This window comes from Rhinolophus ferrumequinum, chromosome 19 (genome assembly GCF_004115265.2).
Source record: "Rhinolophus ferrumequinum isolate MPI-CBG mRhiFer1 chromosome 19, mRhiFer1_v1.p, whole genome shotgun sequence".
NCBI classification, from domain to species: domain Eukaryota; kingdom Metazoa; phylum Chordata; class Mammalia; order Chiroptera; family Rhinolophidae; genus Rhinolophus; species Rhinolophus ferrumequinum.
The window spans coordinates 46,261,935-46,276,329 of NC_046302.1; the positions used below are offsets into that span (position 1 = coordinate 46,261,935).

At 46.0% G+C, this 14,395-nt stretch overlaps 1 protein-coding gene across 1 annotated transcript in view; it reads right to left on the bottom strand.

The window, feature by feature from the left end:
- Nucleotides 1–681: 681 nt before the first annotated feature.
- The window catches only part of LOC117011643 (uncharacterized), a 193,559-nt gene continuing 179,845 nt past the window's right edge, over nt 682–14,395 (bottom strand). Inside the window, exons 4-5 of the mRNA XM_033087112.1 lie at nt 2,080–2,265; nt 682–1,109 (exon numbers count right to left, since the gene is read on the bottom strand). Of these exons, the coding sequence (XP_032943003.1) occupies nt 982–1,109; nt 2,080–2,265 (314 nt within the window). The 3' untranslated portion in view covers nt 682–981. The remainder of the gene's footprint in view (nt 1,110–2,079; nt 2,266–14,395) is intronic.

Sequence of the window (14,395 nt, forward strand, 5' to 3'; positions counted from 1 at the left end):
GCAGGACCATCAGCTCTAATGCATCTTTTGGAACAAAAATTAATATAAGACCCAGTCTTATTTTAATATAAGACCAGGTCTTTATAATAATATATAATATAATACCGGGTCTTATATTAAGACCCACAGTAGATATAGAGATAGAGACACAGTAGATATAGAGATAGAGATGATAGAGCTAGAGCTAGAGATAGGTATAGGTGAAGATGTAGATATAGGCATATTTATCTATACACACACACACACACACACACACACACACACACACACGGTGTAATAAAAAATATGGTGAATGTTTATGGGGGTGGCCGGTTAGCTCAATTGGTTAGAGCATGGTGCTGATAGCACCAGGGTTGCCGGTTCGACAACCGCGTGGGCCACTGTGAGATGCGCCCTCCTTAAAAAAAAAAAAAACTGTGAATGTTTAAATAATTTATTACAGTTAAAGACACACTGCCATTAATCCTCACAAAATACTCCCCCTCACTTCGAACACACTTATCCCATCGTTCTTGCCACTTTCTGAAGCAGTTCTGGAAGTCCTCTTTCGTGAGTATCTTTACTTCATCCTCCATCATGACAACACTCCATGTCATACATCACTTCTGTTACACGGCAATTTCTGTCAAATAAAAACATTAGAGTGTGTCCTCATCACCTTATTCACCGGATCTGGTACTGTGCAACTTCTGGCTCTTCCCCAAAGTCAAAATGATCATGAAAGGAAAACGTTTGGAATCGATTCAGGACATCGAAGCAGCCATGACAGCGCGACTAAAGACACTACATTCAGTGCCTGCATTTTATATTTGGAGACAGGGAAATGGACCCAATCAGTGGTAACCTCAGCCTGAGGTGAACCAGGGTCAAATCACTACGGCATGTTTTACAAACTCAGATTTCCAAACCCCAGTCTCACAGGTTCTGATTCAGTAGCTGTGCATGGGCCCCAGAATCTGAGCAAATAATTCTAAGGAGCCGTCAGGTTTGGGATCCAGTAGAACACTCAAGATTCTTGTTTCTGAGCATGATGAATACCTTATGCATTAAAATAATTGGCAAGATGTTGTTCCATTCCAGCAGATTTCCATGCATGTTACACACCACACCTGCGAGAACGAAGGCACCATACTCCTTAAACTTGAATGACACCGGCCACCATGCGCCAGAACTGTTTTCATCCTCCAAAGAGGCTGGGACTCCAGCCTGTCCAGGGCACAGCCTCAGGCTGAGGGACGTCCCTGGGCACCTCTGCTTCCCCATACTGGCCACCTCCACACCTGACCCAGCTCCCCACCCACACGATGGAAGTAGATGTCACTCCTGAAGATTTTAATTAATCGTCTTCCTATTTTTTTTTTTTCCTTTTGGGTCAGACTCTTAAGTGTCTATCATGTTGATAGCACTCTAGGGAGTCTTTTGTTCTGAATAGGTGAAAAATTGTACCCACAAAAAGAGTTCCCCATCCGATCAATTCTCTCTAACAACTTTATTGATTAGCTGCAGGAACATTTTTCATTTATTAATTATGAAGAAGATGTTTCAGAGATTTCTTAAAGTTAACTATTGTAATTTTTTTTTTTTGAATACTGATTTCACATTGACTGACTTTCCTCAAACTGCTTACCAGGGCACAGAGTCCTAAAGCAGGTATTTGGGGTTCTGGCGAAGGAAGCTATTAAAGAGCCTGGAAGCACAGGCAGTGGTCTGAATCTTCATTTGGGGCTGATTAATTGATTACTTGGGGGGGAAAAAAAACATGGCTTGTCCTTTTCAATAATGTGTTAGCATCAAAATATCATCCTATTATGATGTCCAGCCTAGTGATGGTTAATTAATTAATTGCCGCCAGTTAAAAACAATGTTCGACCCAGGTAAATCTTTCATTTTTTAAAATCAATTTTGATAATGGCTTTGCAAAGGGATTTGGGGGTAGAGTCAGGAGTCTTGACTGGCTCCTCCTTCACTCCCTGCTGCTTCCCTTCCTCTCCCCTCTCCCCTCGTCCTCCCCCTCCCCATTCCTCTTCCCGCTGCCCCCTTTCCTCCCCTTTCTTCTTCACAGTCCAGTTCCCAGCTGACCTGTCTGCTTCATGTGTCTGTTAGAGCCCCATTCGGCAGAGCTATGCAGTGTCTTCCTGGGCTGTGGATACTCTGTAGGTCGAAAGCTGGCTTCCTCTCCTCTTGAGCTACTCAGCAGAAAGCCATCTGGTGGCAGACATACTTGCCAGCTCGATTCCTGAGGCTTCCTGAGGAGGAAGGCTGGGCCTGTTGGAAGTGAGGGAGTGCCAGGAAATCAGAGTTTTGCTCCCGGCACCCAGAAGCATCCCAGCCCTTTCCCTCTCCATACCTGTGCTAGGTAAGGCTCACGGCAAGTAATCTAACCCTGGATGCAAGAAGGAAGGCATCCAGTTATTCGCCTTCATTGCATGAACATGCGTAGATTGGGCTGGATGAACCAGGCACTGTACTGGGCACAGCATGATTATGGGCCCATCCCTGCCCTCAGGGTGACTGCAGTCCACAGAAGTAGACTGGAACCGGCTTACAGTTCTAGCAGAAATGGGGAACATTCAGGAGGAGAGCAGGTGGGTAAGATCAAAGACAAGAGGAGATGGCCAGCTCACCTCAAGTACTTCGGAGGAAAAGTGAGTTTGATCCCAAGGTAAGAGATTATAAAAGAGAATATGACTTATGAGGAAAGGAGAAGGTAAAAATGAACCAGATTATTGAATGTGAACGATCCCAGTGAAGATGAAAAGAGAGCAAGAGGCAAAAACAAAAAGCAAAAACCCCGATGGCTGCTCAGGGAGTTCAAGGCAGCGTTTGGGGTAGTGGGGAGGCCTGGAGCAGAGTGGGGTGGGGTGGAGGGCTGAGTCACAGGAACCTGGACTCCCAAAGGGCTAAGTAGATCATCAAAAGGTCTAAACCACGCGTTTGGTGTAAGAAGATAAAAGAGGAAGGGAGGGGTCAGATTTGAGAAGGTTAGTGAGGGACAAGTGGCTGTGGGGCTGATCTGGGTTCTCCGGCAGGAAGCAGCCTTGCTAGTGATGGGAAGAGCTCAGCAAAGGAGATGGTGCAGGACACAAGTCACCGGTTGAAATGCATCGATGTCTCCAGATAAATTGCATTGCAGGCTTCTAAAAGAACATGCCAATGTGACCTCAGTCCTACTTTCTGTTGTTAAGAAATAAAGGAATGAGGCAAGGAAAACAGGGAGTGGTAAAAGTCCTCATTTGCAAATAAAAAGAAAAGGTAGATTCTAGAAACCTTGAATTCGAATCCCTTCTTCCCCCCAACATGCATATAGTCCCCTGGTAAAATTCCAGAACGGATTATTACAAGGAAGGTTCGGGGCTTTTAGAAATGAATCCCGAGGTTCTTAATAGTTAACGTGGATTTGTGACTAACAAGCCAAAACTAACCACATTTCCTTTCTGATAGTGTCATAGGCTTGTGTATCACAAGTATGACAATACTCATGGATCATTTCGATTCTAAAAAAGTAACTGAGCTGATCTTGCCCGACATTCTTATGGACAGATTTGTAAATTCTGGGTTAACTTCGTGCAGTCAGTTTGAATCACTATCAATAAGGATTCTTACCCAGAAGATCCTGATTATTGAATCAAAGGAGGAATTCCATTTAGAATTCTGTTCCTAACCCTACCTTGTTCAACATTTTTCTAAAAGAAGTGAATGAAGGCACAAAAGACATGCTTATCAGGTTAACAAACATGACTCGTGTCTAGGAGGGATAGTTAACACAGCGAAAGAACAAATCAATATTCAAAGTTATTCTGTGAGGTTGGAATATGGAAACAAACCAAGAGTACAACAGGAATATACATAAAGTCTGAGTTTAGGTTAAAAAAATCAATCGCCAAAGGCACAGCATTAGACAAGTATGACTTAGCCGCAGCTGACATGAAAAGCAGGCTGGAGGTTTATGTGACTGCAAAATCAGGATGAAGCCACAGCACAATGTGCCTGCTAAGAAAGCTGGTGCAGTATTAGGCTCTGTCTTAATTTGGGTACCCCCAGAAGCAGAACCCAAGGTAAGGACCTCAGTACAAGTAATTAATGTGGGAGGTGACCTCACGATATCTCTTTCTGTAGGGGTCGGGGAGTGGGACAGGAAAGGAGATAGGAAAGGTGAGTATCAAGCTAGCAGCCATGCAGGTGACAGAAGCTTAATGCTCCTGGGGCTCTGAGAAGGATGGAAAACACACATCTCAGGGTTACCCCAGCTGAGGGGTGAGAGAGCTCTGACATTCATATTCCAACGGCCGTCCCTCATCACTGAAGGCGCCCCTGGGGCGTGTGCCTCGGCACTTCTGACTAGGCATAGTCCAAGCGGCTCTGGCAGCAGGAGAGAGCCCTCAGGCAAAACATACAGATGCTGGCAGAAGTCAGGCTGGCAGGCACTAAAATGGTAAGGCTCCAGGGGATATGAGCCATGCACCAGGAACATCTGCTACAGGCCCTAAGAATTACATAACAAGGGTCCTTCTGGCCGGTCAACCATTATCTGGAATACTGCATTTACCTCTGGGTGCCACATGAAAGAGTAACTGTGAAAAATGGAGTATTTTTCAGAGTGGGGCTCAAGATGATAGGGAATTTGAGGACCATGTCATCTGAAAATGAAGCTAATGAGTCCTAGCTTAGACTTACGGGTGCCATCTCATCTTGGGTGTCCAATAGACATCTTCAACCTAACATGTTCAAGTGGGAATTCAACATCCCCCCCAAAAAAACTAGAACACTATGTTTGAAGTAATTGTGCACTAATCCAGAAAGTACAATATGACCCCTATCTCCCACTAAAAAAAAATAAAAGTGGTGATTCTCTGTTCTAGAGCGATGGTGGGGGAGGGGATCTGAATAAATATGGAAGACCAAACACCAAACGGCAAAATGCTTAGGATGTGTGTGTGTTTATGTGTGTGTGTGTGCATGATTTTAAAGATGCACTGAATTTTGACATTGAAGCTATTGATTGAAAGAATACACGAAACTTGGACAAATTCTTAATCTGAGACTATAAAAGAACAAAGGGATTCATTTTTTAAAAACTAAAAACAACACCACGGATGAACAAATAAATACAACGTTACTTACTGCTTATGTGAGCATGTATTGTATGAATAAACACCCCTACACACAAATATTTATACATACCTGCATATAGATAGCGATATATTTAACTGGTTAGTATTCGTTTGCACAGGTATATACCTATAGCAAATTACAGCCAGGTGTGTGACACTGTGATGGGTTTGATATGAATACCAATTCCTCCTAATTGATGAAAATAAATTATGACATACCCATAAATAGAACATTAAGCTGGAGAACTCTGGATGTATTGATATGGAATAATCTTCAAGATACAGTTTTCTTAAAATAAGCAGACTGTCTTCCTTGCCACGCACACTGGCCCCATGATTCACTTGGTTTCCATGCTAAAGGGACCCTGAGCTTCCTTTCACTGCTCCTGGGTCCTGGGCAGGCTAGTTACTAACCATGTGGCCTTGGGAAAAAAATCCTTTAACTTCCCAGGATTCTAGTTTTCCCCAAAAAGCCTTTGTCTCGGGCTCACTGTCGAGAACAAGTGGGAATAGAACGAGCTTTTGGGATTTAGAATTTGATTTTCTTTTGAGTTGGCCCGGGGAAAAAGAGGCTAAAATGTCCCTAAAGCTGTTGTAGAAAGCATTTATTCTTCTCTTCATTTCCTATTAGTCTAGGCATGGGACAAAATACTTATTCTCATAATCCCTGCTTCCCTGAGGAGGTCATGAGGGATGCAGTGACCTGGGCCAGTCATAATGGACGTGGACAAATGGAACAAAAGCAGGAGAACAATACAGAGAAACAAAGAAAGCATCCGCATCCGAGACACCTGGGTTTGCACAGTTCAGGTCAGAAGCTGCGGCAGAAGCACCCTGGGAATCGCAAGGCAGCATCCAGCAAGAAAGCTGTCAGCTCTCATCTAGGCTGCTGTGAGACCTCCTGTGACAGACAGGATTCCACAGCAAATTGAATAAGCAGAACCACACAGTGTGAATAGCAGACACAGGAAACGTCTTCCAAAAATTAGGAAGAGCTGAGAGGATGCAAAAAGAACACTTAAATGTCTAGCATTCACAAAAACAGGAAAATACCGATAACAGGAAAATTTGTTACTCTACAAATCTAAGAAATGGAAGTTAGTGTTTGAGGCAAAATTAAAAAAAAAAAAAATGAGAGTTGACCCCGATGATGTAAAGATTTTAACAAGGGTTTCGTGGTTTATTGTTGCTATCAGTACTTTGAGCTGGAAACAGGATAGAACAAGTTTGCCCTCCTTTCTCGCCAAGTGGTTACCTTGCACGGGGCTGGCAGCTCAGCACTCTGGGCTTTGGGAGATGCTGGTGGAAGAGTAATGCCTTGTACCTGGACAAGTCTTCACTGATTACAAATACTTGCAAATAATTATCTTAGTTGACCTCAAAACTGCTATGAGAAATGTATTATGAGGAAACTTGGGTTCTGCAAAGTGAGAGGCCGTTGGCATCACTAATCAGAAATGGTGACCCGGAACACCCATTTTTCAGGTGTGTTCTTTCTGCCATGCCAGAAAAGAACGCTACCTCTCCAAGCCACCCGTTGTTCCCTCAGACCTCTCACCCTTGACCAGTCCTGATGCAGGAACGTCCATCCCTGAAGTGCCGTTCTTTCAGCAAAAGTATCACGAGAAGTCCCATACCAAGATGAAAATGGCTCTAGGAGGATTATTGCAGTGATGACATCTGCCAGTGAGGACAACTGTATTTAATAGGACCCTTAGGAGATGGAAGAAAGGACAGGTATGTTCTGAAATAAGGACGGGGGTCTATAAGAAATCTGGAACACAGAGCACCGTTAAAAAACAGACAGGGAATCCAAGCAAGGGGTCCAGAGGAACTCTGGGCAGCTGGAGAGCATTTTGAGGTCATGGAGTAGCTCAGAGAGAATGGATAGAAAAGCCCCCAAAAGTGTCATCTTCATTCTGGCTTTGTCTAGAGATGTTCCAGATCACGTGACTTGTGCTAAGTGTTCAGGTTCAGTACGGCAGGCCAGCTTAAAGAGATGAAGACTAGGGTTTGACTGAAGGAGACAAAAGAGAAGCTGGATACAGAGATGACTATTGAGGGGGCCAGTTAGCTCAGGAAAGGGCACTCAAGAACTTTAAATCTAGACAGGGGACTGTAATCCCAGGGTGTGGGGACCAAGCCCACGCAGAGAATGAAAATATGGCAACCTACTGTGATGTGCAAGCCTGCAGAGGCTGAGATGCGTGGGGTCGGGCAGTGAGCACACTGGCCAGGTGAGTGCAATTGGGCTGAGTGAGCAGGTCCACTGAAGTGCTCCTGGAGCCACCAGCCCCAGAAAATCAGGGCCCCAGGTTAGAGACTTGGGTCATGAAGGAGCAGAGGCCTGGGCTCTGTTACCAAGGGTACCAGTGATTAGAAATCTGGCTCAGAAGGGATGGGAAATCAGAGTTAAGCTCAATATGACCTTGACCCACAATTCCATTCCTGTGAATTTTATTCTACAGATATTCCCGTATGTGTGGGAAGTAACATACATACAAGAATATTCACAGTGGGATTGTAATAATCAGAGGTTAGAAGCAACCAAAACGTTCATCAATAAAGGATGGTTAAAATAAATGATGGCCCACTCAGGCAAAGGAGATTAAGCTGAAGAACTCTCTGTGCAAGGATCTGGAACAATCTTCAAGGTATATTTTCCTCAAAATATACAGAGCAAAAGAGTATGGAGCTACCATTTGTATTTCTTTTTGTAGAACATGGCTGGGGGTCCCTCTGGGCATGAGACCTGGGTGCCTGGCTAATAGAATGGGAAGGAGACATTTCTCAATAAACCCTTTTGTAACTTTGGAGATTTGTACTATGTGTATATATCCCCTACTAAATATATATATATATTTATATATATATCCTGGATTGGAAGTAATTAGATGACAGGGAGCCGGAACTCAAACCCAGAGAAAAGAGTTCAAACAGGAGTTCAGGCAGAAGCAGGACAGCGGGTGGGGGCCGGGGTGTCGCCATGCATTCCTGGCCTGGGCCAGAGGGAACCACCGAGGGTGGGGTGGGGTGGGTGGCTAGGCCCAGAAAGAGGACACCTTGAGAGTAAGGAGTGAACAGACGTGCAGGTGACCAGGCTGCTCCCCAAGTCCCCTTGTGCCATGGAGCCTTAGTTCTGGAAGGGAATTTTAAGGTCGCTCAGTCTGGTGGTGTCAAAATTTTGGTGTATGATTTGACTGTGACAGAACCAACCAGAGCCCTTGTTAACAAAATTCAGACTTGTGGCCCCATCCCTGATCCCTGAGTCTGGACATCTGAAAGTCTCAAGGGCGGGGTGGGGCTCGGCATTCCCGCAGATTCTGTTTAGCCAGGTTGGGATCCACTGACATTGACCGTTCATCTCTCAGCCCAAGGGAATTTCCAAGAGAGATGATGCTGGTGTGGGAACCCCCCAGATCAGCCAGGACCCTGGGGGGAAGGCAGTGTAGTTCAGACTCCCTGTGAGCACCGTCTGTGCTTGAATCCCTGGTCTGCCACGTCACAGCTCTGTCCTTGGAGATGACTTAATACTGCTATGCGTCCATCTCCTCATCTCTGACATGGATTTAATCATGCTTAGTCCATAGGCTTAAAATTTAAATACGTATATCCCCCTGATGTTATTATTGCTGTTTTGTTGGTGTTGCAACCTCACAGGAAGGGAAGGACCTTGCCAAGACAGGATGGGCTGTCATCACAGGAAGAGTCCAAATGAACCGATTGCCTTCTGCAGTGTCATCGAAGCCAGCGTCACACCATGGCTTCGTTTTCTGGTAGGATCATAATCCTATGGCTGCCCGAGCCACTTAGACCTCTGTCCTGGTGAACGTTTAGTGCTTAATCTCCCTCAGAATACACCGTTTTATGCTTGTCCTGGGATTGCCTTGGGCTTAAGCAATGAGCCACACTAGAGGGGAAAACAGACAAGTTCTGGATCTCTAAAGGACTTAGAGCACTCTGCACTTTTTGTCGTATTTAACAGGGCTCCTAATCAGATTGCTTTTCTAGGATTACAGAATTGGGAGCTCGAGGTGTTCATTTGATCTCCTTCCCCTCGGCGTGCATAACTCCGTAAATGGCTGCAGGAGTACATTCCCGGCACATTTCATGGTTTGGGCTCAGACAGTTGTTCCAGTTCCTCGCTAGACCTGGCCGGTGGAGGTGCTAAAGGGAACCAGAAATCTGGAGGGCTTTGAGAAGCTTGTCTCGGCCCCCTTTTCTTAGGCAGGGCTAACTCTTACCCAGAGGTCCCGCTCCACACACATATTTCTTCAGATTTGGAACTTTCAGGACAGACTGTGCACAGTGCAGAAGTTCAGTGGAAAATGTGCGTATTTTGTCTAGTTTTATTGAGAAATAATTGATGTACATCATCCTCCTGGGATGGGACCAGCTACTGGACAGAGCAAGACCATAGCCTACAGGAGATAGGGAGGTGAGTGCCCACCTTGTCTTAATGGGGGAACTGGGTTGGAGACAGGGGAAGATTCTGACTGCAGTGATTAGGGCTGGGGTCTCAACTGCTCTGTTGTAGCTCCTTTTTTCAAACCTCTTCACAGGAGTACACTAGATTTCAATCAAAGTGTATGACATATTTTTTGTTCCACTAAATAATGCTACTTTGGTCCCTTTCATGTGGAACCTGAGTGGCCTAGCACGATGGGGTACAATTGGGTATAGCTTGTTGAGAGAAACAGGTAAGAAGCATAGCACAGTGTCGAGATGATGCCCGAGAAAGAAGCAGTGTTCACTGGAGCAAGGAAGAACTTTGCCTTCAGAGTGTCTGAGAGAGCTCAGTCGGGGCCCAGGCATCCCAACTCAGTGGGAAATGGCAACTCACTCAATGGCATTCACAGCCACTTATCCAGACACTGCAATGACGGGTGCCAACTGTGCTGTGCTGATTGCCAGCTGGTCGGTTACTGTGAGTCTTTGAATCACTTCAAGTGGGCTGCCAAAACTCTCAGGGTTCAAGAGTGTAACATGAACACAGAGGGATTGACAACCACTGGAATGAGGTGACAGAGCCCATGCATGGCGGGAGAGGGGGAGACAGATTCAACAGGGGTTCAGCCCCACCCGAGTTGGGCTGCCTGAAGATGCAGACCAGCAAACTCAACGGTTCTCAACCTTGGCTGCATATTGCAGTCACCTGGGCGGTTTTATACCTTCTGTTGTGCGGGTCCCCACTCTCAGAGCTTCTGTCTGATTTAATTGGTCTGGATAGGAGTTTTAAAGGCTCCCCGGGTGGTTATAATATGCAGCCAAAGCTGAGAGCCACTGAGACAGCTGTCGGGCATTGACTTGTTCTGGAGTGGGAGGAGGGAAGGCGAACGGAGTTCTGCTTTCACTTCCCCTTGCAAAGTACTGAACGTGAGGAGGACCGCAGCAAACGCCTCTGCTTTAGGGAGGAGTGGTTACTGACGGCAGCGGTTGGCTGGAAACAAGCCGAGTAGCTTTTGAGCTGCGTGGAAGAATAGATTTCCCCACATCGGTGCCTTCCGGAAGGGCTCTTCATTTTCCCAGGAAAGGGGAGGGCATCCCATCACTGCAATAACTTAAAACTGAACTTAGAGCCATTCCAGGAAGATGTGTACCATTTACCCTGTGTTGGCGTGACTTGGGGCATATCACCAAATGGGCCTTCCCCATCTCGCTTATATGCTTTTCATGTATTCCAGTATTATCCTCCAGCTAAATGTTCCTGGTGGAGGTCACCATACCTCTATCCTCTTGATTTCTCACCTTCTCGCTTTCTTTGTCAGAGTTTCAAGTACTACTCACGGGCCCCCTGATGCCACTCCTCACCCTGACCTAACCCCCCACGCCCAGGTAGCAGAGCAGATGGCAATTTCCTTCTTGAGTCCTCAGAATTTACTTGCCCCATGCCCAGTTCTTCAGAGTCCTTCCTGATAAATGATTTCAGGTTGATGGGCTGGGGCGTGATAGTAGCTTACTGAGTTAGGCATGGAACACAGGCTTCTGGAGAGGGTGGCACTAATTGAAACCAGGCCGTGGGACAGGATTGGGTAGGGAGAGCTAGGGGACAAGCCAGGCTTTTCACATGCCTCAGGTCTCACACATGGCTTCCTCTGCCCAGGACCAGCAGGAAGACACCGAAGAAGGAGAAATGTGGAGAAGTTGTGTGTATGGGGGCTGGGATAGAGGGGAGGGGAGAACATGGAACAGAAATAAAGCTGGAAGAAGTTTTAGGCTATGGTTGGAGTTTCTTGGTTCCTTCGTGGGAAAAGAATTAAACCATTTCCTGTAATAAGTGCGAAGCATACAGTTAATCTACAAATCGAGGGGCTGATATAAGAAGTATCTGCAGGGCGGACGGGTGGCTCAGTTGGTTAGAGCGCGGGCTCTGTGCAACAGGACTGCTGGTTCGATTCCCACATGGGCCAGCGAGCTGCGCCCTCCATAACTAGAATGAAGTCAATGAGCTGCCGCTGAGCTCCCAGGTGGCCAGATGGCTCAGCTGGTTGGAGTGCATGCTCTCACCCACAAGGTTGCCGGTTCGACTCCCATGTAACTAAGATTGAACATGGCACCTTGAGCTGAACTGCTGCTGAGTTCCCGGATGGCTCAGTTGGTTGGAGCACGTCCTCTCCACCACAAAGTTGCCCGTTCGACTCCTGCAAGGGATAGTGGGCTGCGCCCCCTGCAACTAACAACAGCAATTGGACCTGGAGCTGAGCTGAGACCTCCACAACGAAGATTGAAAGGACAACAACTTGATTTGGATGGAGCTGATGAGAGTCCTGGGAAAAACACACCACTGTTCCCCAATAAAAAGTCCTGGAAATACACACTGTTCCCCAATAAAGTGCTGTTCCCCTTACCCAATAAAATCTTTTTTTAAAAAAGGGAAATATCTGCATATCTGTCTGCATCTTGGGGTGATGTGTGAGTGTGTGTAAGGGAAGGAGGAGGGAGGGAGGGAGAGAGAGAAAGAGAGAGAGAGCGAGCAGAAAATATATTCTCTACTGAAATATCTGCAGAATAAACCAGGACAAGAATTGCCAAATTCTAATGGTGCACTAGGAGCAATGTACTTTATCTTGATTCATTTCCTTGGAGGAGAAGAATTAGAGATTTGGAGCTGGGCGCAAAACTCTAGGATCCTAAGTAGAAGTTGGTCGTGAAGAAGAAAGGAGAAGAGACCCAGAGAGAACCTTTAAAAAGCGGATCTCTATAAACTGGAAGAATGAGTAAGAAGTTTCTTATTATCTAATGGAGGGGGAAATATCAAATAGATAAGGAAATATGGGGCAAAGCAATAAAGCTTAAGCAATGAACTCGGGGGAATTTATGAAAAACACTGGCACACAGAAAGGACAGGAAGAGGAGCAAGATGGAGCTGTGTTCAGGGACCGACATGTGGGGGAGGTGGGAGCAGATGGAGGAGGGAGAGCAGGGGAAGGAAAGAACAAATTACGGAGGAACAAAGAAGTGCCCTGATCAGGCAGGCCCGAGAGCAGGAAGGTCAGACAGGCTTTTATGAAATTTTACCAGAAATAGTCTTCGTTTGCACGATACAAAAGAAAAACCCAGGAAAATATCATTCCCGATGGACAAAGAGGGCAAGCAGGTAACAGGAGGATTAAAACAAAGCGGAGGGTTTAATATGTATTTTTACTTCTGTTTTTACCAAAAGACGTTACATTTTGCTGTCAGGTCTGTGGGTTACACTCCGAAAGCAACCACGAGCTGACATTTTGCCTGGTGTGGAAGCAGTTGCCAATAATTCTCCTCAAGAGTTCTGAGCTCCTTTCAGCCCCATGCTGCGGCTAACGAGTACAGGTTGCTTCTTTGAGCCTCCCTTTGTCTTTAACCCTGGGGTCTGTTTTCCAGGCATGCAGTCCCACCCCATGTGACATGGCCAGGGCCGGCGTACCGGATACAGACAGGAGCATCCTTTGCAAAAAGCTGCCTGAAACTAAACCCACAGGGACTCACGACACTCGATTGAATGGACGTGTGGAATTGGCAGGGACCACTGGGGAGGGACCAGCAATTATTCTCAGCATTTCCCAGAGAAGGGGCGTTACCTCAGGAGCGTCACAAAATAAAAACATGATGACCATTTTTTAGGGAGCAGACAAAGATGACCACATTCCTTATAGCGCGATAAGCTTAACCTGGCTTCTAGGGAAGATACTAGAACAAATCATCAAGAATCAATGTGCAGTCAGCCAGAAGGGGGCAAGGCCTGGGGAGCTTATGGACACAGCCGTGTAAGGAGTAAATCAAGCCGGACCAATTTAATTTCCTTCTATGATAGAGTGACAGGCCATGTAGATAAGGTGGAAGCAATAGATGTAATCGACCTGAGACCTCAGCCAGGCATTTGCTTCTGCCCCACGTGACAGGCTCAATGACAAGCAGGCTTGCTATGGTTCAGGCCAGGGGTCAGCAACCCCGGAGCTCTTACACAAGATGGCAGGGGATTCGGTTCCTGCCATGCTCTTCTCCTCTTAGCCTCATCACCTCAGTGAGTTGATGTTCATTGTCACACAATTTTATTTGATAAACATTTGTTTTGTGCCTCTTGGATGTGTGCACCGAGGCACTTAATAAATGTGTGTTGAATGAATGATTGAATGCTTAGGCATAGGAGCTGCAAACTTAGGAGAATGATACAAGGAGCTTAAAGCCCACTTCACCTCCTCCACTGCAAACAGGCAAGGAGGAAATACTCAGTGTTTTATTTGCTCCTCCATTCATTGAAAATGCCGGAATCCAGTTTTATATTTATATCATACTGAGACTGGGTGTGTATAGTGGAAAGCAGGATCTGCCTCCCAATGTTTGCCATTTTCTCAGAATCAATAGAGAGAGACAGAGGCAGACAGAGAATTCCAGAAGGGAATAGATGGTCTTCAGACTACCCATCTTTATCTGCAGGCTAGATGATGGAATTTTACCAATGCAAAGTATCCATGGGTCATAACACATTGAACTAAGTTGACGAGGCACAGAAAACAGACCAGTGCAATGGGCACCCATGAAACAAAACTCAGGAATGAAACTGAACTACTCAGACTGGTCTTTGGCAAGATTGTAGGTCAGGCTAGAGCTAAATGGACCTAAACGTACATAGATTTCAACAGACCCCAGGAGGGCAGGAGGAGCCCTATGGCTTCAATGAATGGCATAACGTGAATGCCATCAACCGGGAAGCAAACTTTCTTCAGTGCTCCGCGGAGCAGACCTTATGTGATTCCCACCCCATTTCTTTGGAAGGATGAGGAGAAACTGGAATGAGAGCAGGAAAA